The sequence below is a fragment of the Rhinolophus hipposideros genome, assembly GCF_964194185.1.
Source record: "Rhinolophus hipposideros genome assembly, chromosome: 8".
Lineage (NCBI taxonomy): Eukaryota > Metazoa > Chordata > Mammalia > Chiroptera > Rhinolophidae > Rhinolophus > Rhinolophus hipposideros.
Genome location: NC_138054.1, coordinates 39,748,073 through 39,769,877, shown reverse-complemented (window position 1 = coordinate 39,769,877; position 21,805 = coordinate 39,748,073). Strand labels below are relative to the sequence as shown.

The 21,805-nt window shown below is 36.0% G+C and overlaps 1 protein-coding gene across 1 annotated transcript; it reads right to left on the bottom strand.

Annotated features, from left to right (window-relative positions):
- Nucleotides 1–1,454: 1,454 nt before the first annotated feature.
- On the bottom strand, nucleotides 1,455–16,638 carry ASB17 (ankyrin repeat and SOCS box containing 17; the record flags this gene model as incomplete). Its single annotated transcript, XM_081056444.1, has 3 exons — nucleotides 1,455–1,661; nucleotides 3,735–4,014; nucleotides 16,241–16,638. 3 exons carry the CDS (start codon nucleotides 16,636–16,638, stop codon nucleotides 1,455–1,457), a joined length of 885 nt encoding a protein of 294 aa, XP_080912570.1.
- Nucleotides 16,639–21,805: the final 5,167 nt, after the last annotated feature.

The window sequence follows — 21,805 nt, the reverse complement described above, 5'->3', positions numbered from 1 at the left end:
AATTAAAAAAAAAAAACTGTGAAGGGTCTGAGATTTTTACCTTAATTGCAGACTAGCATGTTCGCTTAACCACAGTTTAATATTTGCTGTCAGAAGACAAATGTCTCCTGGGTCAGAAACAAAAGAAAAGACTTGGTTACTAACGGCATAACATGCACCATGAGCACCATGTTTGTGTTGGTTCCATGCACCCCTATTCTCTAAGACATGGAGCAGTGCATAAACGTGTGCACAGTGGATTTGTGTTACAGCTGAGGAACCCCAAGTTGAGAAACTCCAGTCTTTTATAATGAGCTTCAAGCAAACCTACTCGACCTTTTCCCCAGAAGAAGACATTACCTTTGTTATACTAGACATTGAGCAAACCTGCCCTCTGTTCAGAGGAGGACACTGTATCTTTCAAGGCTGTTCACTATACAAACATCCTTAGAAAAGGCGTCATGAATAAGACAGGCAGTGCCTCTGCTTTAGACAGGCACAAACATGAGAGATCTATGGAGAAGTGTTTCCCAATTCTCTTATTTGTGTTGCAACAGTTTGACCACATAATTATATAGAGAAAAGTAGTACCGTATATATTCAAAAAGAAAAGAGCTAAAAAATTGTAGAACAAATTCTAATTTTTTTAAAAGGTAAGTTTCTTTGTAACCAAAAAACATACAGATTTATCTGATAATATTTCCATTTTGATGTAAATGTTGGATCAAAATTGTTCTTTTCTTTCTTTGCATCAAAATGCATATAATTTGGGGGTGGATGAAAGTGGTCAAAAGGTACAAACTTCCAGTTGTAAAATAAATAAGTCCTGGAGATGTAATGTACAGCATGGTGACTATAGGTATCACATACCAAAACACCAAAGCTCCATATTGTAACTTTAGGCTAGTTATTTTAAAGTATAATCCATTTCTGTCCTCCTACTCTGGACCCCTTCCCTTTAGTTGACTAACTATTCAAGTATTATTTGCAACCACGGCTGCTACAGAATTATAAGTTCTTCTCAAGGAGGGGATCACATCTTAATTTCCTTGATTATTCCCTACTACCAAGCCCAATATTTTATTTGCAAATTAACTCAGTAAATAAATATTTGTTAATATATCTGCATTAATATAAAATAATGTTTACCTAGCTTACAATATACTAATAATAAGAGCTTCAGAGTTCAGAACATTAATATGACCAAAATATCTGCAAGTAACAAGAATAAGGCAAAAGTACTAAAGAATGTACTAAATGGGTAAATATAAAAAACAACATGCATATATTTTTTCCACTGTATCGAAAGGTAATGGACAGAGCCATATGTTGATTTAAAATGGATTCATTTAGGATGTCACGTGAAAATATATTTGTTAATGGAATATTTAATGCAATAAATATTTGCATGAAGTTTATTAACTTCTAAGCCATACAATGGTGAGCATCCTTAAAGAACTCAGGAAAAACATGTATTAACTTTCTAAATTCAGGTAGTTCTGTAGACGAACAGGAATTGGAAGTGAAAATATTCCGTTTGGGAGCATATTGTTGGTCAGTAATTGAGCTCTGATGGTTATTCTGCAAAGATGTAATAGTTCACATGGATCTTTGTATCTTGTTGAAGGAATGTAGTCCAACCAATTTGAAATTATTGGGCGTCTTCCTAAACTTAGCTGCGTCTGAGGAAAAGGAAATATTTTAATTTTGTAATGTTAATCATTGGATTAGTTCAAGTTATTAAAATGCATGAAATAGATCTTAAATTTATATAACTCTTATAATATTCTTTTCACTCACATGGAAGTGCTTTTTATTCCCATCTTATTCTCACAATGATATAAAGTTTAGTATGTCTAAGGACACAAACATTTTTTTACAACTGTGAATCTATATGTTTTTAATTTTAGATGGATCATATACTTATGTTTTATCAGCTTCTTCTAGAGTAGTGTTGTCAATTTGGATATACACTGAAATTATCTAGGCGACTTTACAATATGCCAGTGCCGTGGTTCTACTTCAGAAATTCTGATTTAGTTGGTCTGAGGTTGGGCACAGAAAACATAAAGCCACAAAGTTCCCTCAAGGTGATTCCAATCAGTATAGAGTACAACTTAATACATACTGCTAAGCCATGAGAAGACCTGACAGGAGGCCCACCCATATGAAAAGATAATTCTTAAAGTTTCAATTAAGGTACCCTTTTAAAAATTTAATTCTAGAAGCCAAATGTTATTAGGTTAACTTAGTGATAAAAGACATTGCTGTATTACAAAGTCATTTCTCTAGTGGAGCCTATACTCTACCAACTATATGACACTTTCCCTTAAATGATATATAATTTTTCATTTATTTAATAATCAGCTACTTAAAGAACATTTAGTATGTACTCAGATTGAACTCAGTGCTTGGGATAATTGCTCGAGTACATAAAATAGACATAGTCTGTGATGACAGAACTGTTGGCAAGAGGTAAAGATATCCAAATATGTGTTTACAATTAAATATATATGCTGCAATAGGGGAAACTACTAAGAAGTGTGGAAATGCAAAGGAGGGGCATTTAAAGTTCTGTAAACCAGTTTTTATGCCTTCTTTCACCACTGCTCAATGCTTCTTTAGATTATTAAACTGCAATTGATTAGAACCTAGCTATAAAGTTTTTGCCCCTCAGGCAGGTGATTTTGATCAACTTACTCTATCCTAGTACTTTTCTATTCTCGTTGTGTCTCAGGAATAACATTCGTGGAACTGGTCAAGAAATGATATGTTCTGTAATAATTGTGCAAGACTAACATTGGACAAGAACAAGCAAGTTACTGAAGATGCAGACATTTTTATTATTATTATTTTAAAAAATTGATTGTCAAAATAATTTGACCAATTTGTTCTCCTAACAGTTGTCCCAGGCATGGTTGGTTGATATGCACTGTTGAGACTTAAATAAATAAAAAAGACAAAGCAGAGTTATATCTTTAAGGAATTTGTTTCTAAAGTCACACGTTTAAAGATAAGGAAAACTGCTAGAACCCTTGGTAATTTGACTGGTTTAAATTTATAAAAGTAGCTTTCGTTCCCTTTAGCAGACTTATTTCTCACTGCTACGAGCCATGATACAATTTGATGCTGAAACTTGCAGTTCATTTTGACAGGGTAAACACGCCATCCATATGGTTGATTTTTTTTCTCTAAATTTGGTATATTCCAAAAATCTTATCAAGCAGAAACTCCACATTTCTGAGGGATAGACATTTTTAACTGAACAAATATGCCTTTATTTATATTTTTATGCTTTAGATTATTTTGAGATTTTAAAAAGAAAAATCTGTGTCTTGGTGTGTGATTGTATTTGTGAGAAGAAATGCAACTCTCATTTAAAAATATTCTATTGGAAAAGAGGTCTGTTAAAAATTTTAATGTGTTTTTAAGAGACAGAAATGCTAATAAACACAGGTTATTATGTAATTAGAATATAATAATAACATTGATCTACTTAGTAACTACTAAAATAAACGATAAATCTAGCTTTTATAATTCTCTCATACTTAGAAGACATAAAATTTTGAAATAAGGACTAATGTTTGAGATAATTTGGATTTTGCCTATTTTTAATTTATAAGCATATACTTAATTATTAATTTTTCAATGGATATAATCCATAGATTAAACATTAACTTTATTCTTGCCTCACAATTTTATCTTAAATTTGATCAATATTTGAGCCCAAACCCAAAGAACAATAGTTTGCTTACCTCTATTTCCCTGATTGAAATGACAGAAAGCACTCTGGAACATAGTACTAAACATGTTTTGGCATCTTCCTGGATGTCTACTAATTCATGATCAACCATTATTCTCACTCTTGAAGGGTAGAGTAATATTGTTAACACAATGTTGACAGGGTTTCTTTCTCTTTCTAAGATTCCATATTGCAGGATTATTTTTAAGATATTGGATTGCCTTGTCTGAGCTACGTAAAGTAGAGGTGTGATTCCACTTAGTGAGCTTGGACAATATACTGGTGTGAAAGTTCTGTGAATCAAACAGATAAACAGATCGTCATTGAATATACAGTTGAGAAATGCATTAAACATTTTGTGTTAGCAGTTAATAGGAAAATAATGGTATTCTCTTAATCTTTAATGTAACTTTACCTTTATATATATAATATATCTTAAAAAGAGTTTTTCACTTTGTGAATCTAGACCAAAATGAAGGGTAAAAAAATTGAGAAAACTTCTACTACACATTTAAACCCACTTTACACTTATAAGAACAAACAAAAAAGATTTTTCAATGTGTAGAAAGTGTTTACTTTTAATAATAGCAATTCTGTTTCTCACTTGAGAAATCTGTTCTGATTAGAACAAATATTATAAAACTGATATAATGCTAGAAAATCTAAAATGGAAAAGGAAGAAATATTCTTTTTATTTCGCTTTACTAATGGAACAGAATTGTATGACCATTTTGATATATCTTTGTTCTTGATCGTATATCAGAGGTGAGCTTGAATTGAGTTTGAATATTGGATGAAAAGGAATAAGTGCAACTACTTTAATTCTATTTTTTCACTTTAATAAAATTAGAATTGATATATGTAGATATAAGAAATTTAACCTATGATGAGGCCCATTTCAGGCCCATCAAGAGCAGAATTTCATTTTCTTGCTTCAGGAAGGTTTTGAGAGTTCTCTGAAATCTTTTATTTTCCTGGTGTGTTATGTGACGCTAGAGTTGAAAATGTATCTTCTCTTATAACAGATATGAAAACTTTATTTTTCTGATTTTATGTAGTCCTTGCAATAGTTTCATTTAATAGACATTTATATTTGCTATTGAATTGGTCTCTATATGTAGATAGGACATGGTAGAACCCACCACAGAGGAGTTTATATTATCAAGCCTTGATTTAGCCAGGTAAATATGGCTTTTAGGATTAAAAGAGAATTCTTGTCTCCAGAATTCTCTTGATTGGTCTAATAAAAAACTAATATATCTGAATAACAGCATACAAACTGTAAATACTGGTTTTGGATAAATGGTTTTGGATAGCAAAGTAAGGAAAGCATTATTCTAAAAGAGAAACTTTAAGGCTGCATATACTTAAGATTGGAGACAATATGGTGTAATGCTATGAACAATGGAGATTTAAGGGTTCTGGGTTCTAGGTTTTGGATCTCCTAACTAGCTGGTATTCTGTTGGGTAAGTCAGACTCTTTGATCGTCAGTGTCCTCATGCATTTAGGTGTTCATTTGTTCATTCATTGATTAATTAATTTAACACTTGCTTGTCCAGAGTATACTAAGTACCAGATAAGCAGAGATGAAAGATTTAGTTCTTGATGTTAAAATGCTTATTATAGTCTAGTAAGGGAAACAGACAAGTAATTCAATAAATACAATGCAATGTTATGATTGCTATGATAGAAGCACGGTTAGGGTACACCAGAAGCACTGAGGAGGGGTACTTAATTCTATTAGACTAATCATTGCTATAGCTTATACTGGAGCTAAGACTTGAAAGATTTGTAGGTGTTTGCCAATAAAAATGTTGGAAAGAATGCTCCATTTACAAACATAGACTAACGCTGAAGGATTGCTAGTCCTGAACTAGCTTTATAAAATTAATGTTTTGTATTAGATAAGCCCTCTGGTTGAAGTGTGTTTGGGGGTTCTAGAGACCTCCCTTGTGGTGATTCCCTTGTCAGAAGCACCAAAAAGTACAGTTTGAAAATCGCTAGACCAACTACTTTATCTCAAAATCTTTATCAAGCTCTGAAATGACAAGATTTTGTGATTTAAAAAAAAATAACAGGATGGTATAGTGCAGAGCTGCATTTTAGAAATTAAGAAGTGGGTTTTTGTCGTAACTCTGCCTATGATACTATACATATCCTTGTAAGTTCTCTATCTAAATATATACACTCTCTCCTAAAACCTTCTCCAGATCATTTATACTGGACATCTCATCTTTGTCACAGATACTTCCAACATATCCAAAGTTGAACCCCTAAATACTTTTTTCTGCATTCTCTATCCTGCTAATTGGTATTCACTTTCTCAAACCACCACTACACTCAACTCTTTCACAATTATTTTATTTGTGTATGTTTTTTTCCTCCCTTTCAATCCTGAGGCAAGTTTTATTCATTGTATAAGACCCTGTCTAACAAACTCTTTTGTGAAGTCTTCTTTCATTACCTGACCTTCCTCTTACTTCTCATGGTACTTTGTGCATACCTCCGTTAAGCCCTTATCATAATCTTTCATTTTCTCATCTTCAAAATAAATGGTTGACCAAGATGAACTATAAAAATTTAAGCTTCAAGGGTGGCTGGGTGGCTCAGTTGGTTAGAAGCACGAGCTCTCAACAACAAGGTTGCTGGTTCAGTTCCCGCATGGGATGGTGGGCTGTGCCCCTGCAACTAAAGATTGAAAACGGCGACTGGACTTAGAGCTGAGCTGTGCTCTCCACAACTATATTGGAGGTCTACAACTTGGAGCTGATGGGCCCTGGAGAAACACACTGTTCCCTAATGGAAAAAAATATATATTTTGCTTCATAAGAACAATAACTTTTGTCTGTTTAGTCCACTGTTATATTCCTGAATGCCCAGAACAATGCTTGTTCCATAGTAGACACTTACATATTTGTTAATTGATTTTTTACCATTATTTTGAATATATATATATATGTGTGTGTATATATATATATATATATATATATATATATATATACATGTATATATATATATATATATTCCTGAAATTTATTCTGTAGCTTTCAGGACTAATAAGATTTTTAGTGAAGTACAATCATTTAAATTTTTCAGAAGCAATCTAATTTATTCATCTTGCTAATTTATAAGATGATATTTAATTTAAGAATCTTTTAAGTATGGGAATTCAGGGGACTTAGGGGGCAAAAACTACCACAAGTGGCCCTTGTTAAGATTTAGAGATATTAGTTGATTTTAAGATTGGCACAACTTTTAGAAGATATTTTGAACCAAAAATGTTGAAAACGTAACTAAAACTCAAATAGGTATAAAATGAGATTTAGAAGTCTAATCTGTAACCAGATGACATATGATTAATCCTCATGTTTAAAGAGCATGTTACTGTAAACCAAAATTTGCTTAATTTGTACTGACAGTTAATTATAGCAGTACTTATATGGATGGAGTGAGGTAAGCAAAGCAGGAATCAGTTTTTAAATGTGAGGTTAATGAACTGAACCCTCTGTATCTGAAAACCTGTCATTTATGCTTATGAAATGGGACATAATATTTCCATATACACATGCAGAGAATGATTTAGTTTTGTAGCTATAATAATTACTTCTCAATTTTTCTAGTATTTCTCCTTTGGTTTCTAGCCACTAAATCCAATAGATGTTTCTCCATAATAAGTTTATCTTTGATATTTAACATAGTCAACTTCCTTTTTTTTAAACATATACTTAAAAAATTTTCAATTATAGTTAACATACAATATTATATTAGTTTCAGTTTCAATATTATAACATACAATATTATATTAGTTTCAGATGTACGACATAGTGATTAAACATTTATATAACTTGCAAGGTAATTACTTGATAAGTCTAGTTCCTGTCTGACACTAGTCGTTACAATATTATTGACTATATTCGTTATGCTATACTTTGCATCCCCATGACTATTTTGAAACTACCAATTTGTATCTCTTAATCCCCCTACCCTTCTCACTGAGCCCCCCAAGTTCCCTCTCATCTAGTAACCATCAATTTGTTGTCTGTATCTATGAGTCTGTTTCTATTTTGTTCATTTATTTTGTTCTTTAGATTCCACAATATAAGTGAAATCATATGGCATTTATCTTTCTCTGACTTACTCCATTCAGCACAATACCTCTAGGTCCATCCATGTTGTTCCAGATGGAAAGATTTCATTCTTTTTATGGCTGAGTAATATTCCATTGCATATATGTACTACGTCTTCTTTATCCATTCATTCACTGGTGGGTACCGAGGCTGCCTCCGTATCTTGGCCATTGTAAACAGTGCTGCATGAACCTATGGATGCACAGGTCCCTTTGAAGTAGTGTTTTGGGGTTCTTTGGATAAATACCCAGAAGTGGGATTCCTGGGTCCTTCTTTGTCTCTTGTTATAGCCTTTGTTTTAAAATCTATTTTGTCTGGTATAAGTATTACTACCATAACTTTTTTGTTTGTTTGTTTCTATTTTCATGAAGTATCTTTTTCCATACTGTTACTTTCAGTCTGTGCATGTCTTTCAATCTGAAGTGAATCTCTTGTAGGCAGCATATGTACGGGTCTTGTTTTCTTATCTATTCAGCCCTCCTGTGTCTTTTCCTTGGAGTATTTAAATCATTTACATTGAAAGTAATTGTTGATAGATATATAGTTATTGCCATTTTACTATTCATATTTTCGATCATTTTTTTTCCCTTCTTCTTCTTCTTCAAGAAGTACCTTTAACATGTCTTGTAATACTGTTTTGGTGGTGATGAAGTCCTTTAGATTTTTCGTCTCGAAAGATGTCTGTCCTTTAGTTTTAAATGATTGCTTTGCTGGGTAGAGTAATCTTGGTTGTAGTTCGTTGCTTTTCATCACTTTGAATATTTTGTGCCAGTCCCTTCTGGCCTGCAACGTTTGCGTTGAGAAATCAGCTAACAGTCTTATGGAAGCTCCCTTGTAGATAACTAATTGTCCTTTTCTTGCTGTTTTTAAGATTTTTCTTTTTGTCTTTAACCTTTGACATTTTAATTACAATATGTCTTGGTGTTGGCCTCTGTGGGCTCATCTTGTTTGGGACTCTCTGCACTTCCTGGGCTTGTATGTCTCTTTCCTTCTCCAGGTTAGGGAAATTTTCCATCATTATTTCTTCAAATGGGTTTTCAATTCCTTGCTCTCTTCTTCTTCTGGTACCCCAATGATATGAATGGTGGTGCACTTAATTTTGTCCCAGAGGCCCCTAAACTATCTTCATTTGGGGGGATTTTTTTTTCTGTTTTGATTGTTTTCTCTTACCTTATCTTCCAAATTGCTGATTTGATTGTCTACTTCATCTAATTTGTTGATTCTCTCTAATGTAGTCTTTATTTCAGTTACTGTATTCTTCATTTCTGACTGGTTGGTTCTTTTTTATGTTTTCTATCTTCATTTTTGTTTCCTATTACTTTGTTGAAGTTCTCCCTGAGATCATTGAGCATCCTTATAACCAGTGGATTATAACCTGCATCCTTATAACCTGCATTTGGTATATTGCCTTTATTTGGTATATTGCCTTATAACCTGCATTTGGTATACTGCCTTTATTTTGTTTAGTTCTTTTCCTGGAACTTTGTACTGTTTTTTTCATTTGGGACATGTTTCTTTGTTCTCTTATTTTGGCTGCCTCCCTGTGTTTGTTTCTACATGTTATGTAGAGCTGCTGTATCTCCCAGTCTTAGTAGAGTGGCTTTATATAGTCTGTGTCCTGTGGGGCCCAGTGACGCATTCTGTCTTGTCACCTGAGCCAGGTGCTGCAGGTGTGTCCCTTGTGTGGGTTGTATGTGCCCTACTGTTGTAGTTGAGACTTGTTTGCTGTCAATGGAAGGGTTTGACTTTGGGCTGATTGTTTGTGAGGACTGGCCATGACTACAGTGGAGAATCTTTATGCAAGGGCTGACCATATGGAGCAGAATTCACTTCATCAGGTCTCTGGTTTCTGTCCAGTCTGCCCTTTGGGTGTTTCATCCTGCGGGGAGCTGGGTGGTGCTTCGGCTTGGTCCAAAGCAGGCCACTGGGTGTATCAGCCTAGGGCTTCCTTGCTGCCACAGGCCAAGTTCAGCTGCAGGCTTTATCCTGCATAGGACCACCTGGAGTGAGCCACAAAGCAATCTACAGATGGCTGACACCCATGCTGGGCTTGGAGGTGTCTGAGAGAGGCTAAGTTGTGAACTGAGGCCTACTGCTGCTAGTGCCAGGCTTGGGGCTGCTTAGCAAGGAGTACAGGGCATGCTGAGGCCAGATGTTGCTTGTTTGGGGTTTGTGAGCCTTTGAGAGATTTTAGAAAAGTCCTTAGCAAAAGCCAAGACATGCTGTTTGTATGGAAAAGGCACTGGAAGCTGCTTCAGTGGGCCCACAAATTGGGTGGGGCTGGGATTCAGGGTCTCATCATGGCAGGGTGAATGCTGTTAGCCAGGTTGATGGAGACTCGGATATGGTGCCCATCTAAGTCAGCTTGTTGGGAGAGGAGAGGGCTCAACAAAAGAACAATGGCTTCTGTCAGCACTTCTGTCTGGGGAAGGTTGTCCCTCCAGCCCTCGCCCTGAAGCCAGTTCCTCCCCGTATGTCCCTGATGCCTTTCAATCTGCTGCCCCAGTGCTGGAGCTCTGAGCAAGTTAGTCTGCCAGTGAGTAAATCCACGTGCAACCTGTTTAAGAGAAGCACCTGGGACTCCAGCCACCCTCCATCTCACCCAGTCATAATCTCCGCTGGTTTTCACAGCCAGAAGTTGTGGGGACCTCTCTTCCCGGCACTGGGCTGGGGATCCTTGAGGGCTGAGACCCCTCTCTCCTCAAGGGAGACCCTCCACAGCTGAGGTATCCCTCCTGATTTTTAGCTGCCACACTTAGGTGTAGGAAGAGCTCATTCCTCATCTCTGCCCCTCATATCAGTCTTGCGGTGGCTTCTTGCGGTGTGTGTTTAGTTGTAGGACTTCTGTTCAGCTAGGCTTCAGATGATTCCCCAATGATGGTTGTTCTGTAGTTTAGTTCTAATTTGGACGTAGTCATGAGAGGAAGCAAGCACAGCATTTACCTACTTTGCCATCTTGACTGGAAAAAATCATAGTTGACTTTCTTGAAGTCACGTTTCTTTTGACTCAGTTATGCATCTAAGTTACGCATCTACCTCCTTGACTGTTCCTTCTCAACTCTCTGTCACTGGTTCCTCTTCTCTGCCCTCAACATCTAATAAAGTAGATGTGGCCTTTTGACTAATTTTCATTTGACTAATTATTCCCTGGCAATTTCATCTATGCCATAACTTCAACAACTGTCTATTAATTTATTCAACAAATACTTATAGAATGAATACTGTATGCCAGCACTGTTTTGGATGCTTGGGATAGATGGGTTAACAAAACCAAGATTTTTCCTGGTTTGATTTTACTGTACTGTGATTTGCCGAAAATAAGACCTAACCGGAAAATAAGCCCGAGTATGATTTTTCAGGATGACATCCCCTGAACATAAGCCTTAATGCATCTTTTGGAGCAAAAATTATTATAAGACCCAGTCTTATTTTCAGGGAGACATGGTAGTGAGGATTAACAGACAATGGAGAATGAACATAGCCAAAAACCAAATTTTATAATATGTTCAGTGGTTTGACAAGTGCTGTCGGAAAAAAAACAAGTAGAACAGGATAAGAACTATGGAAGTGCTGGAGGGTGCAGTGAAGGCATTTTCCAATTTTAAATAGGGTCATACGAGAGGACATAACTGAAAGGTGTCATTTGGATAAAGAAGAAGGAGATGAAGAAGTTAGCTATTAGTATATATAAGGACCCTAAGGCAGGAGATTGTATCCGGAGTGGTGAAGGAAGAGTAATGGAGCCAGTGTCTCAAAGAGTGAAAGGATGAGAATAGTACGAAATGAGGATAGAGGTAATGCATTGTCATATCATATAGAGCCTTGCTGATCACTGTAAGAACTTCTTTTATTCTAAATGGAATGGAGGAGCCATTGGAGATTTTGAGTAGAAAAGCAACATGACCTTACCTCTGTTGAGAATTTGTTATGGGATAGAAGGAGGGAAATAAGTTAGCTTGGTATAGGATGATAAAAATGGAGGTAGTCGTATCCTGTATATTGTTTGAAGGTAGAACAAACATATCCTGACAGATATGTTGTGAAATGTGAGAGAAAGAGAGACAGCAAGGATAACACTACATATCTAGTCACCTACTGCATATTTCTACCTGGATAGCCATTAGGTAATGCAAACTCATATGCCCAAAACTGGCTTATTGTAATAATCTTGATAGGTTTGTGGCATGACCATTGTGGTCGGCTGGATAATGGTGTCTCAGTAAGGAAAAAGAGACTTTGCAGATCTTGAAATGGGAGACTCTCCAGATGGGCCCAAGGTAATCACAGGAGTCCTTATAACAAGTGTCAGAGAATGATGAAGTATAGCCAGTGAAGGAGATGTGACTTCACAGTGTTGGCTTTGAAGATGAAGGAAGAGACCACGAACCAAAGATTTAGGTGGCCTCTAGAAGCTGACAAAGGCATATTCTCTCCTAGAGCTTCCAGAACAAATCAGCCCTCCTGACACTTTGATTTTAGCCCTGTAGCCTCATTTCAGACTTCTGACCTTCAGAACCATAACATAATAAATTTGTGTTGTTTTTAAGCCACTACGTTTTTGATAATTTGTTACAGCAGCAACAGGAAACTAGTACAACCATCAATCAGCCTCAAAATTTAAAAATCTGAAGATGAACTCTTCTGTCTCTTTGCTTCTCTACTTCTAATCACTCGCTATGTCATGTAATTCTATGTAATAATGGCTCTCCTTCCCCTACTGCTATTGTTTGGAAGTCCTCTTTATAATTTACCTGGATTGTTGTTGTGATATCAACGTATGGCTAGAAGTGTGGGTCAGGGGAAATAGTGACGGAGTGGGATTAGTTCCTCCCCCTTATAATTACACATATAATTTAAGTTAGTACATTGTGCCTGCTATGCAAATTCAGCTTCAAGCACATCTTCTAATCATATCCCCCTTTCCAATCTTGTGCTTTACCCAACTCTTCTTATATAGAAATTCTGGAGTTGCCATTGTACCTGGAGTGTTTGAGCAGTCTACTAACTGATTACCCTGCCTCTGGCCTAACCTTCCTTCCACAATCCAGTCTTCAAATGGGAACTGATAAATCTTTTTGTACTACAAGTCTGACCTTCACTGGTTGGGCATCATGCATGGTGTAGATTGCAAATTCCTTAATATATTTGGTCTACAAAGTCCTTTAAGGTTTTGCTTCTAGCTTCATCTCTCACTACTCCCTGATTCCCAGCTCACTCTAGCAATTGCTGAACTGCCTGTAGCCACTGGATACAACATGTGTGGTTTTCCCTTGGCTTTCCTCATCTTCCTTCTGCCTAGATTGCATTTCTTCAGGGTATAGACTGGGAAAACTCCCTTTCATCTTTTAAAAATCAATTTAAGGCATTACATTTTTCAGAGAGCTTTCTCGAATACCTGCTCCTTTTCAATAGTGTTGACAATGTCCTCTGTTCTCTCTACCTGGACTTGCTTCTATTTTTGAACTTATAGTATGATTATAATTTTTTTATGGCTCACTTACTAGTTTGTAAGCTCTCCAAAATGAGGAAACATGTCTATTTTGTTTTTGTATTCCCAAAAAATAACACAGTGCCTGGCACTTAGGAAATGTTTATTAAATGATTGTTATTTTATCCGAATGATATCATCTTTGTTCAATGACTTAAAGTCTGTCATACATTGTCATTTAGATGTTTATTGCAGGTTTGTTGTAAAAATGAACAAACTTAAGTTCCTTTCCCTCATTAATTCTGTCTCCTCTAGGGACCTATTTAGACACTTCATTGTTAAAATGGGAAATTATCAAACGAGTGTGTAGAGGGGAGGGTGACCAAAGAATAGTTCTGCTATAGAAATAAAGAACGATAGATGGTAGGAAACTTAAGGTATTCATTATGAGGTAATAATAGCTGTGTTCAAATATTTGAGAGGTTTTTGTATAGGAGAGAGAATAAGTAGAATTTGTTTTCTATAGCTCTGGGGGCAGAGTTGGAGAAATGGATACAGAATTCACTATGAGGAAGAAGACTATAATAAAGTTGTATAAAAATTTGCTTTTTCATTCAACACAGTCTTGACTGAGCACATGCTATGAATCTGTATAGTTCTGGGAACTGAGGATTCAATGTTGAAGAAGTAAAGGGTCCTCCTCTCATGAAATTTACTTTTAGCAAGAGTAGATTCAGAACAAACAATGAAAAAAAAAAAGAACAGCAGCAAATAAACAGATAGTGATCAGTGCTGCACAGAGATTTAAAATAGAGTGCTATGGTAAAGATGGAGTGACTTTCTTAGATGGAGTGACCAGGGATGGCTTCTCTGAGATGACATTTATACTGTGATCCAGCTGATAAAAAGGAGTTAGTCATGGAAGAACTGAGTGAAGAGATTTTCAGTCAAAGAGAAGGCCTTCAGGCAGGAACTAACTTGATAAAAAACAGAAAGGTCTATGTGGTTGGAGTATAATGTTCAAGGGGGGGAGTGACATGAGATTGAATTGGGGGAAAATAGTGAGGGTCCAGATCATGTAGGACTTCTAAAAGATGGGTATTGAGTTTGAATTTTATCCCACTTATAGTCATAAAATTATGGAGGATTTTAAGCCTGAGTAATATGACCTAGTTTCCATTTTTATAAGGTCACTGCTCAGGCTTCTGAGTACTGATTATAGAGGTTCAGAGGGAGAGTGGAAGCTGGAAGACTCTTAAAGGAGTCTATTGCAGTTGTCTAGGCAAATTGTCCATTTGTCTTAAGTTCGAGAGGCATTGTGGAAATGTCAAGCAGACAGCCTATCAAAGGAAGCATCTGGAGCTCAGGGGAGAGGTCAGGGCTGGAGATAAAGATCTGGGAGTCTGGCATATGTGTAATATTTAAAGTCATGAGACTGAGTAAACTCTTTGAGGGGAAGTATAGAGCTAGGTCCTTGGGCAACAGAATGGTTTACCTCAGGAAACAGTTAACTCACTTTTGCTGAGGTTGTCCAAGCGAAGGGCAGATGGGCAGCAACCAGGGATGCTTTACATGGGGTCGCTGCCTGGGGCACGGTTGGTTGGTGAATTCTTAGGTTCCACCTGAAGCTAAAATTCTATGATTCTGAAAGACCCAAGTGATGTTGCAGTCTGTAGAATTGGCCTGTAATATGTTTTACCTCATGGATGCATCTAAGTCCCAATTTGTTAACTTTAAAGCTGTCTCTCAAGACAGATGTCAGTGGCACTCTATCATGTCGTACTGCGTGTTTCTCTTTCATTTTTCTTCTTTTCAGTTTTGCCCGCTATTTTATTTATTTTTTGATCCTCTCTTCTTCTGTTTTACTCCATTTTTCTTTTTAATGGGACTACCAGGGATACACTTGCACAGTACTTAACCCAGCTAGTGACACTCCGTGTTAGAAGCTGCTGATATCTGCTACAGTTACAAATATCATGGTCCTTAAAACAACTAAAAAGTGCTATTTGGGGGTTTTTATTTATTGATATCCCAGACCACAGCTATCAGTTCCTGTACTTGGGTGATCATTAAGGAAAGCAACCCAGTGGTTCTCCATATCACAGTGATGATCAAGAAAACAGCTCTGCTTCAGACAGAATCTAAATTGGTTTAGTCTCTAACTGATCTTATCTGTCTTGTTTTTCGTTGCATACGTGCTTTTGTCATTGTGCCCAGTATAGTGTGTCACACATAGCAAGGTGATAGAGAAAGAAATACTTTGTTGAATGGATGAACAAATGCACATCTAAGCAAACTAATACCTAAAACTAAAGAATAAATTGGTGTTAGTGCAAACGAAGTAACTTTAGAATCTGTATTATGGACTCTACAAAGAGTTCACATTGGAGATTTTATTTTCACGAGACTTTGGGTAATATTCATTACCTAGATGGACATGTTCAGACTACGTGAAAGTTTGGTTCTATTACGGACTGAAGTAGGTATTTGACTTTTAATGAGCTCAATTTTGGGGAATTGGGAGTCAAATGTATTGTTGTTTAACATACAAAAAGAGAATGATTATGTTTAATAAGTATTGCATATTCTTTGAAAATAAATTTATATGCACACTATAGACATTCTCAGCATTCTCAAACAGAAGAGGTCACAGCATTGCGCAAAACAATATATTTGTCTACTTAGAGATATCTAAGTTGTATATCATTGCTTTACCTTCAGCACTAACATATAAGCTTTATAGAGCAGGACCACTTAGTGATTTATTGGTACATAATAATGTACATACAGGTAAAAAAAACTATTGAATAAATAATGAAGGAGTGAACAAATGAATGAGCTTTCAAGTCAGGATTCCTTACCCATCTATAGCATTATGTATATTCATTTTAGAAAAAAAAAGTAGTATAATCTCCTAAAGAGAGATTTTTTCCTTTTATGGTAAAAACATATGAGATTATTACCTCCATATCAGTGCCAGGTTACAACTTCTGTCTTGAACGTAGTCTTTTGTCTTCTTGAGAAGCAATTCCACAAAGTCAGGATTACCTTTTCTGGCAAACACCCAGTACAGAATTGTATTCACACATATGTCAGTAAATTCAAGATTAAAATTTAGTTCAAAACGATATCCTGATTTTTCCACAAATGCAATATAATCTGTGAGTAGTATGTCAAACCCATCCAAGTCGACATACCTCAGGATTTTTGCCAGTGTTCTGTAAATCCTAGGTTCATAACAGTGATATCCCCACTGACCCAAAAACTGCAAGGATGGTCTTTTAACAATTTTGTCAACAAGATTGCAGAATATATTGCTTCTTGGACAAATCTCACGACGTGGTTTAGAAGCTTTACTCATTGCTACTTAAGGTAACGCTATAGAAACAAAATCATAGAAAGTCATACTGTGATCTTTCAGTTACATATTTTGATAATGTGGTAGGCTTTATTCCACAAACAGGAAGTGCCCTTTAAACTGTGGCCAGAAAAAAACATCATATGACATATTACTCTAAAGTACTGGATGACATCACAATACATGGAGATCTGTCATCGGCATAGGTCACAAATCTGGGGTATTATATGCAACTGGTGACATTTGAGAGAGATATATGGGACAGACATGGCATGTGTGAAAACTAAGATATAATATTCTTAACTTTGTAAGATCTTAGCTCAAGCTAGTATGTATGTTTATCAAGTGCTGTCAGCACAGTCTGTACATTAGACAAAATAATATTAGTAATCAGGCTGAATATTCTTTTAGGCTATCATGCACACAAAGAGATAATGATAACTGGAGTGAGGCAGTTCAGGTACTTTCGTTCTCATGGTCTGTGTGAATACTGCATGTTCTCACTTAACACTCAGAGGATATTTCCCATATTATAGTTGAGGAAACTGAGGCTTAGCTGGGTAAAGTAACCTGCCAATAGGCACTGTATGAATTCTGAGCGAGAAAAGATGGCATACAACATGAAACAAAATTTGAGAACTTTGTTTTAGAATTTTAAATTTTATAGAGATTATTCCTGTATAAATCAGGCAGTAGATATACAGTTTGGGCTCTAAAGGTACTTCAAGTTTGATATGGTATCCTTGCTCCAGTAAAGTAAAGGGGAAATATGTTATGCTGGTTTTATCCTCATTTAGTAGTTTATGCTTCAGCCACCTTTCTATGAAATTTAACACCTTGTTTATATTTATTAGCAATTTTAAAGGTACTTAAATGTTTTCTTTTTTCCTTTTGCATATTTTTTCTTTAAATCACATAAATGATGTCTCTTTAGTAAAGGGAAATTATAACTTTAGGTTTACTGTACTATACTTCCACTAATATTGCATTTAGTTCTGTAAATCCTAACCTGTCTTTTCCTGGATTAGCATGAAAACAAAATAACTGTTGTCCTCTTTCTGAAAACCAAGAATTGCGCTGTTTTCCTCTACTTTCTTTCTTTTTATTTACCTCAAAAAAATACATTTTTAAATTGAACTATTTTTATTGATTTCTTAATCATACTATACATAAAGCTTGTGAAGAATTGGAATATAGATCCAGGGAAAGTCCCTCCCTGTGATAATCATGTTAGCAGTTTTATGTATAGCCTTTCAAATATTTTTATGCTGATACATACAGATATATTATTATATACTTTGTTCTTTTTATATAAATGGAATAATAGTATGCAGAACTGGTTTTATGAGCTGCTTTTCATTTATATAACAATATATCACAGGTACCTTTGTATGAACTATATACTAATACATTTTTATGTACTACTTACTCTGTACTGGGCACTGTTTAAGTACTTTATGTATCAACTCCTTTAATCCTTACAACTTCACTTCAGACGTATATGGAAGCTGAGGTGCAGACCCTAAATGACTTGCCCAAGATGCTATGTCTAGTAAGTGGTAAAGCTGGGATTTGAACCCAGGCAGAATTGTGCTAGAGGCTTCACCTCTGCTCTCTCTGCTTCTCCAAAAGGCGTGAGGTACCTTTCTATTTTTATGGCTAGTTTATGAACAGAGGTCATGAAGCAAGAGCTCTACAATTAGGTTTCAAAACAGAAATCAGCAGGTGGTAGGTTAATCCTGCTTTTGTAAAAAATGTGTTATTATTAAAGTAATAACAATGTGTTTCTCTGCATGTATAAATTTCGGTGATTTTTTCCCCTTTGTTCTTTATAATTTTCTTTATGATGAATGTCAGTGAGTGTGTTTCTTTGTAATCAGAAAAAAGAGTCAAGTCACTTTCAGGTTGAATATAATAACCAGAACACATTAAGGCAAAATTGGTGCTGCTTTAGTTTAAATTTTTTTTTTTTTAAATTATGGTCACTAATGGTAAACATCAAAGACACATTTAGTAGATGATCTACTGATTAAAAATAATAGCTAACATATTGAGTTCTTCTGGACTTCGGTGGTATGAGACAAATTCTTTGTATGCATTTTCTCACTTAATCCTCATAGTTCTATACCGTTATCTCTGTTTTATGGTTGCGGAACCTGAGGTTTAGATTGGTTAAGACACTTGCCAGAGGTCATACATCTAGTGAGTAGCAGTGATATGGACTAAGGCTGAGTTCACAGTTCAGGTCCTTTGTCTCTGGGCCTGGCTGCCTTCTGACTTTGGTAAAACTGTAACATCTGCTCCAGAGTGTACCTTATACATCTTATGTTCATGGAGAGCCCTTAGTAAAATCATTAGAAGTCTAATGACACTGAAAATATATTCAACAGCTTTAATAAATGTCCTGATTTAAAGCAAAAATGTTCCATATATTATACAGAAATAATTGAAAATCCTGAGTTTAAATAAAAGTCTTAATGTGTTTCAGAATTTAAGATTGAATAACCTAGCCCTAGATTGCATGTTGATCTCTATTTGTTGTGGGTAAGCCAAAAAGCTTAGAGGTCCTAAACCTCTTTGAAATTCCTGCTAAGTTGTTCCTTTCGGTGAGGGCATTTCAGGACTAGGTGTTATCTGGAAGGCTTACACTAGAAACCATTATCACTCATTAATCCTTTAAGTAAATTCATTTTTATTAGATGCCTAAGCCTATAATCTGGCTGGGCTCAGCACAGCTACATTTTGTTAAGGGCGGAAGCATGTCAGGAAAATCCTAGAGCGATGGCTTAAGGATCCGGAAAGCAGAAAGGGTGTAGCCCGATGGTACTGGACAACTGGGAGTGACTGAGGGGAGATGGCAAGGACAAACTCGGCCTGCTCAGCAGTTTCACCAGAGTTGGGTGCTATACGGGTACGTCATTGGTGAGGCCTGTCTGCATTGTCTCAGCAAACTGCAAAACAAGTGTCAGGAGATGAGAGGGGCCTTTTGATGGATTCAGTAGTACAGTTCCTACATAATTATATGAAGTTATTGTTTGTAAAAGTTCTATCCTATAAAGCTTATGTTAACTTTTCTGCCAAGATTCATCATTCTCAAAACTATTCATGTCTAATATTGATTCATATATTTAAAAGATGATAAAAGTAAATTCAGAATTGAGAGAAGGAAGTTTTGTTTTTAAACGTGAGTAGGAACAGTGCATATTTCCAAAGGTAGAATGAAAAGAACGTGTGTACATGTTGTTATGTGATGCCTTAAATGTATATTTCATAGCTCTGTGTCAGTTTTAAATGGTAGCTTAGAATACATGGCAAACTGAATTTTTACTCTTCGATTCATGAATTGAGGCAATTCTCCAGAAACACTTCGACTCATAATTCTGACTCCCTCAGAACTTTGGCTTATACAGAAATATAGTTGGTCAGACTTGTCACTACCTCATGGCACCCACTCAAGTTGCTAACTCAACTTTTAATTACAATTTATAACTCAAATGTTTCAGCTAAGCTATTTTAAGTCATAGATCCTTGGCCAACTTTTATGTGAGTGTCCTTGGGACTATGTCTACCACGCAGGCCAGTCAGTTGTAAGTAGGGGAGGCAGACACAACTAAATATCTAGTACAGTCATGCATAGCTTAAGGATGGGATATATGTTCTGGAAAATGCATCATTAGGTGATTCTGTTGTGAGAACATCACAGAATGCACAAACCTAGATGGTAGAGCCTGCTACAACCCTAGGCTGTATGGTGTAGCCTATTGCTCCCAGACTACACACCCGTATAGCATGTTACTGCACTGGATACTGTAGGCAATTATGACACAACGATAAGTATTTGTGATCTAAACATCTAAACATAGAAAAGGTACAGTAAAATATTGTATAAAAGATAAAAAATGGTACACCTGCATAGGGCACTTCCTGTGAATGGAGCTTTCAGGACTGGAAGTTGCTCTGGGTGAGTCTGAATGAGTGGGGAGTGAATGTGAAGGCTAGGACATTACTGTACACAGCTGTGGACTTTTTAAATACTGTGCATTTAGGCTACACTAAATTCATAAAAGTATTATTTTTCTTTAATAATAAATTAACCTTAGCTTACTGTAGCTTTTTTTACTTTTAAACTTTGTAAACTTTTCGACTCTTGTAATAACAGCTTAACTTGAAACACAAACACATTGTACAGATGTAAAAAAAATATTTTGTTATATCCTTATTCTATAAGCTTTTTTCTCCTTAATTTTTTTTTAACTTTTTAAATGTTCTTGTTAGAAATTAAGACACAAACACACATGAGCTGGCCTACACAGGGTCAGCATCACCACCTGCACACTTTGTCCCATGGAGAGGTCTTCAGGGCCAGTAACTCCCACGGAGCTGTCATCTCCTAGGATACCAGTATCTTCCTCTGGAAGAGCTCCTGAAGGACCTTGCTGAGGATCTTCTTGAGTACTCTTTTCAGAAATGTGTCCAGGCTGGTTTGCTTGGTTTGTTTCTATTTTTCATCAGTGATTTGCTTGTAAGCAGATAATGCACTGTGAATATTTCTCTATGAATGAAAACCTTTCAGTGTTGGGGTCATGTTTTCAAAAATTTAAAGGAAATTGTTGAGGTCTGCCAAAGCTTCTGCTAAACCCTTCACTGTAAATTGTCTTGGGGTTCTTTTCTTTTTCTTCTCCTGCAGTTTCCTTCTCCCTAGTCTCTCCTTCAGCTATGTGTTCCTGTTCCAGTTCCAACAACGTCTCAGGAACCACCTCTGGGCGCCCTTCAATGGCGTCCTCACCCACACCCTGGTGAAAGTTGTTGCCATCTCAGCCACAGCCTTGATTTTTGTAACCTTTGTGCTAGACAATTACATGCTGCGACATTAGTGATGTTGTCATCACTAGGTGATAGGAAATTTTTAGCTCCATTGTAATCGTATGGAACCACTATCGTATGTGTGGTCTGTCATTGACCCAAATGTCATTAGGCAGCTCATGACTGTATTACAATGAAAATTTTTAAATAAATATACAGATGGTTTATATTAAGCATACTAGAAATACAATTACTTATAGAATAAAAATAAGCATATATATGAAATTTTTGGCACTTCAAAAACAAAAGTCTGATGACTAATCCAGTTTATGCTAAAAAAATTATTTCTGGGCTCTATTCTGTTCCG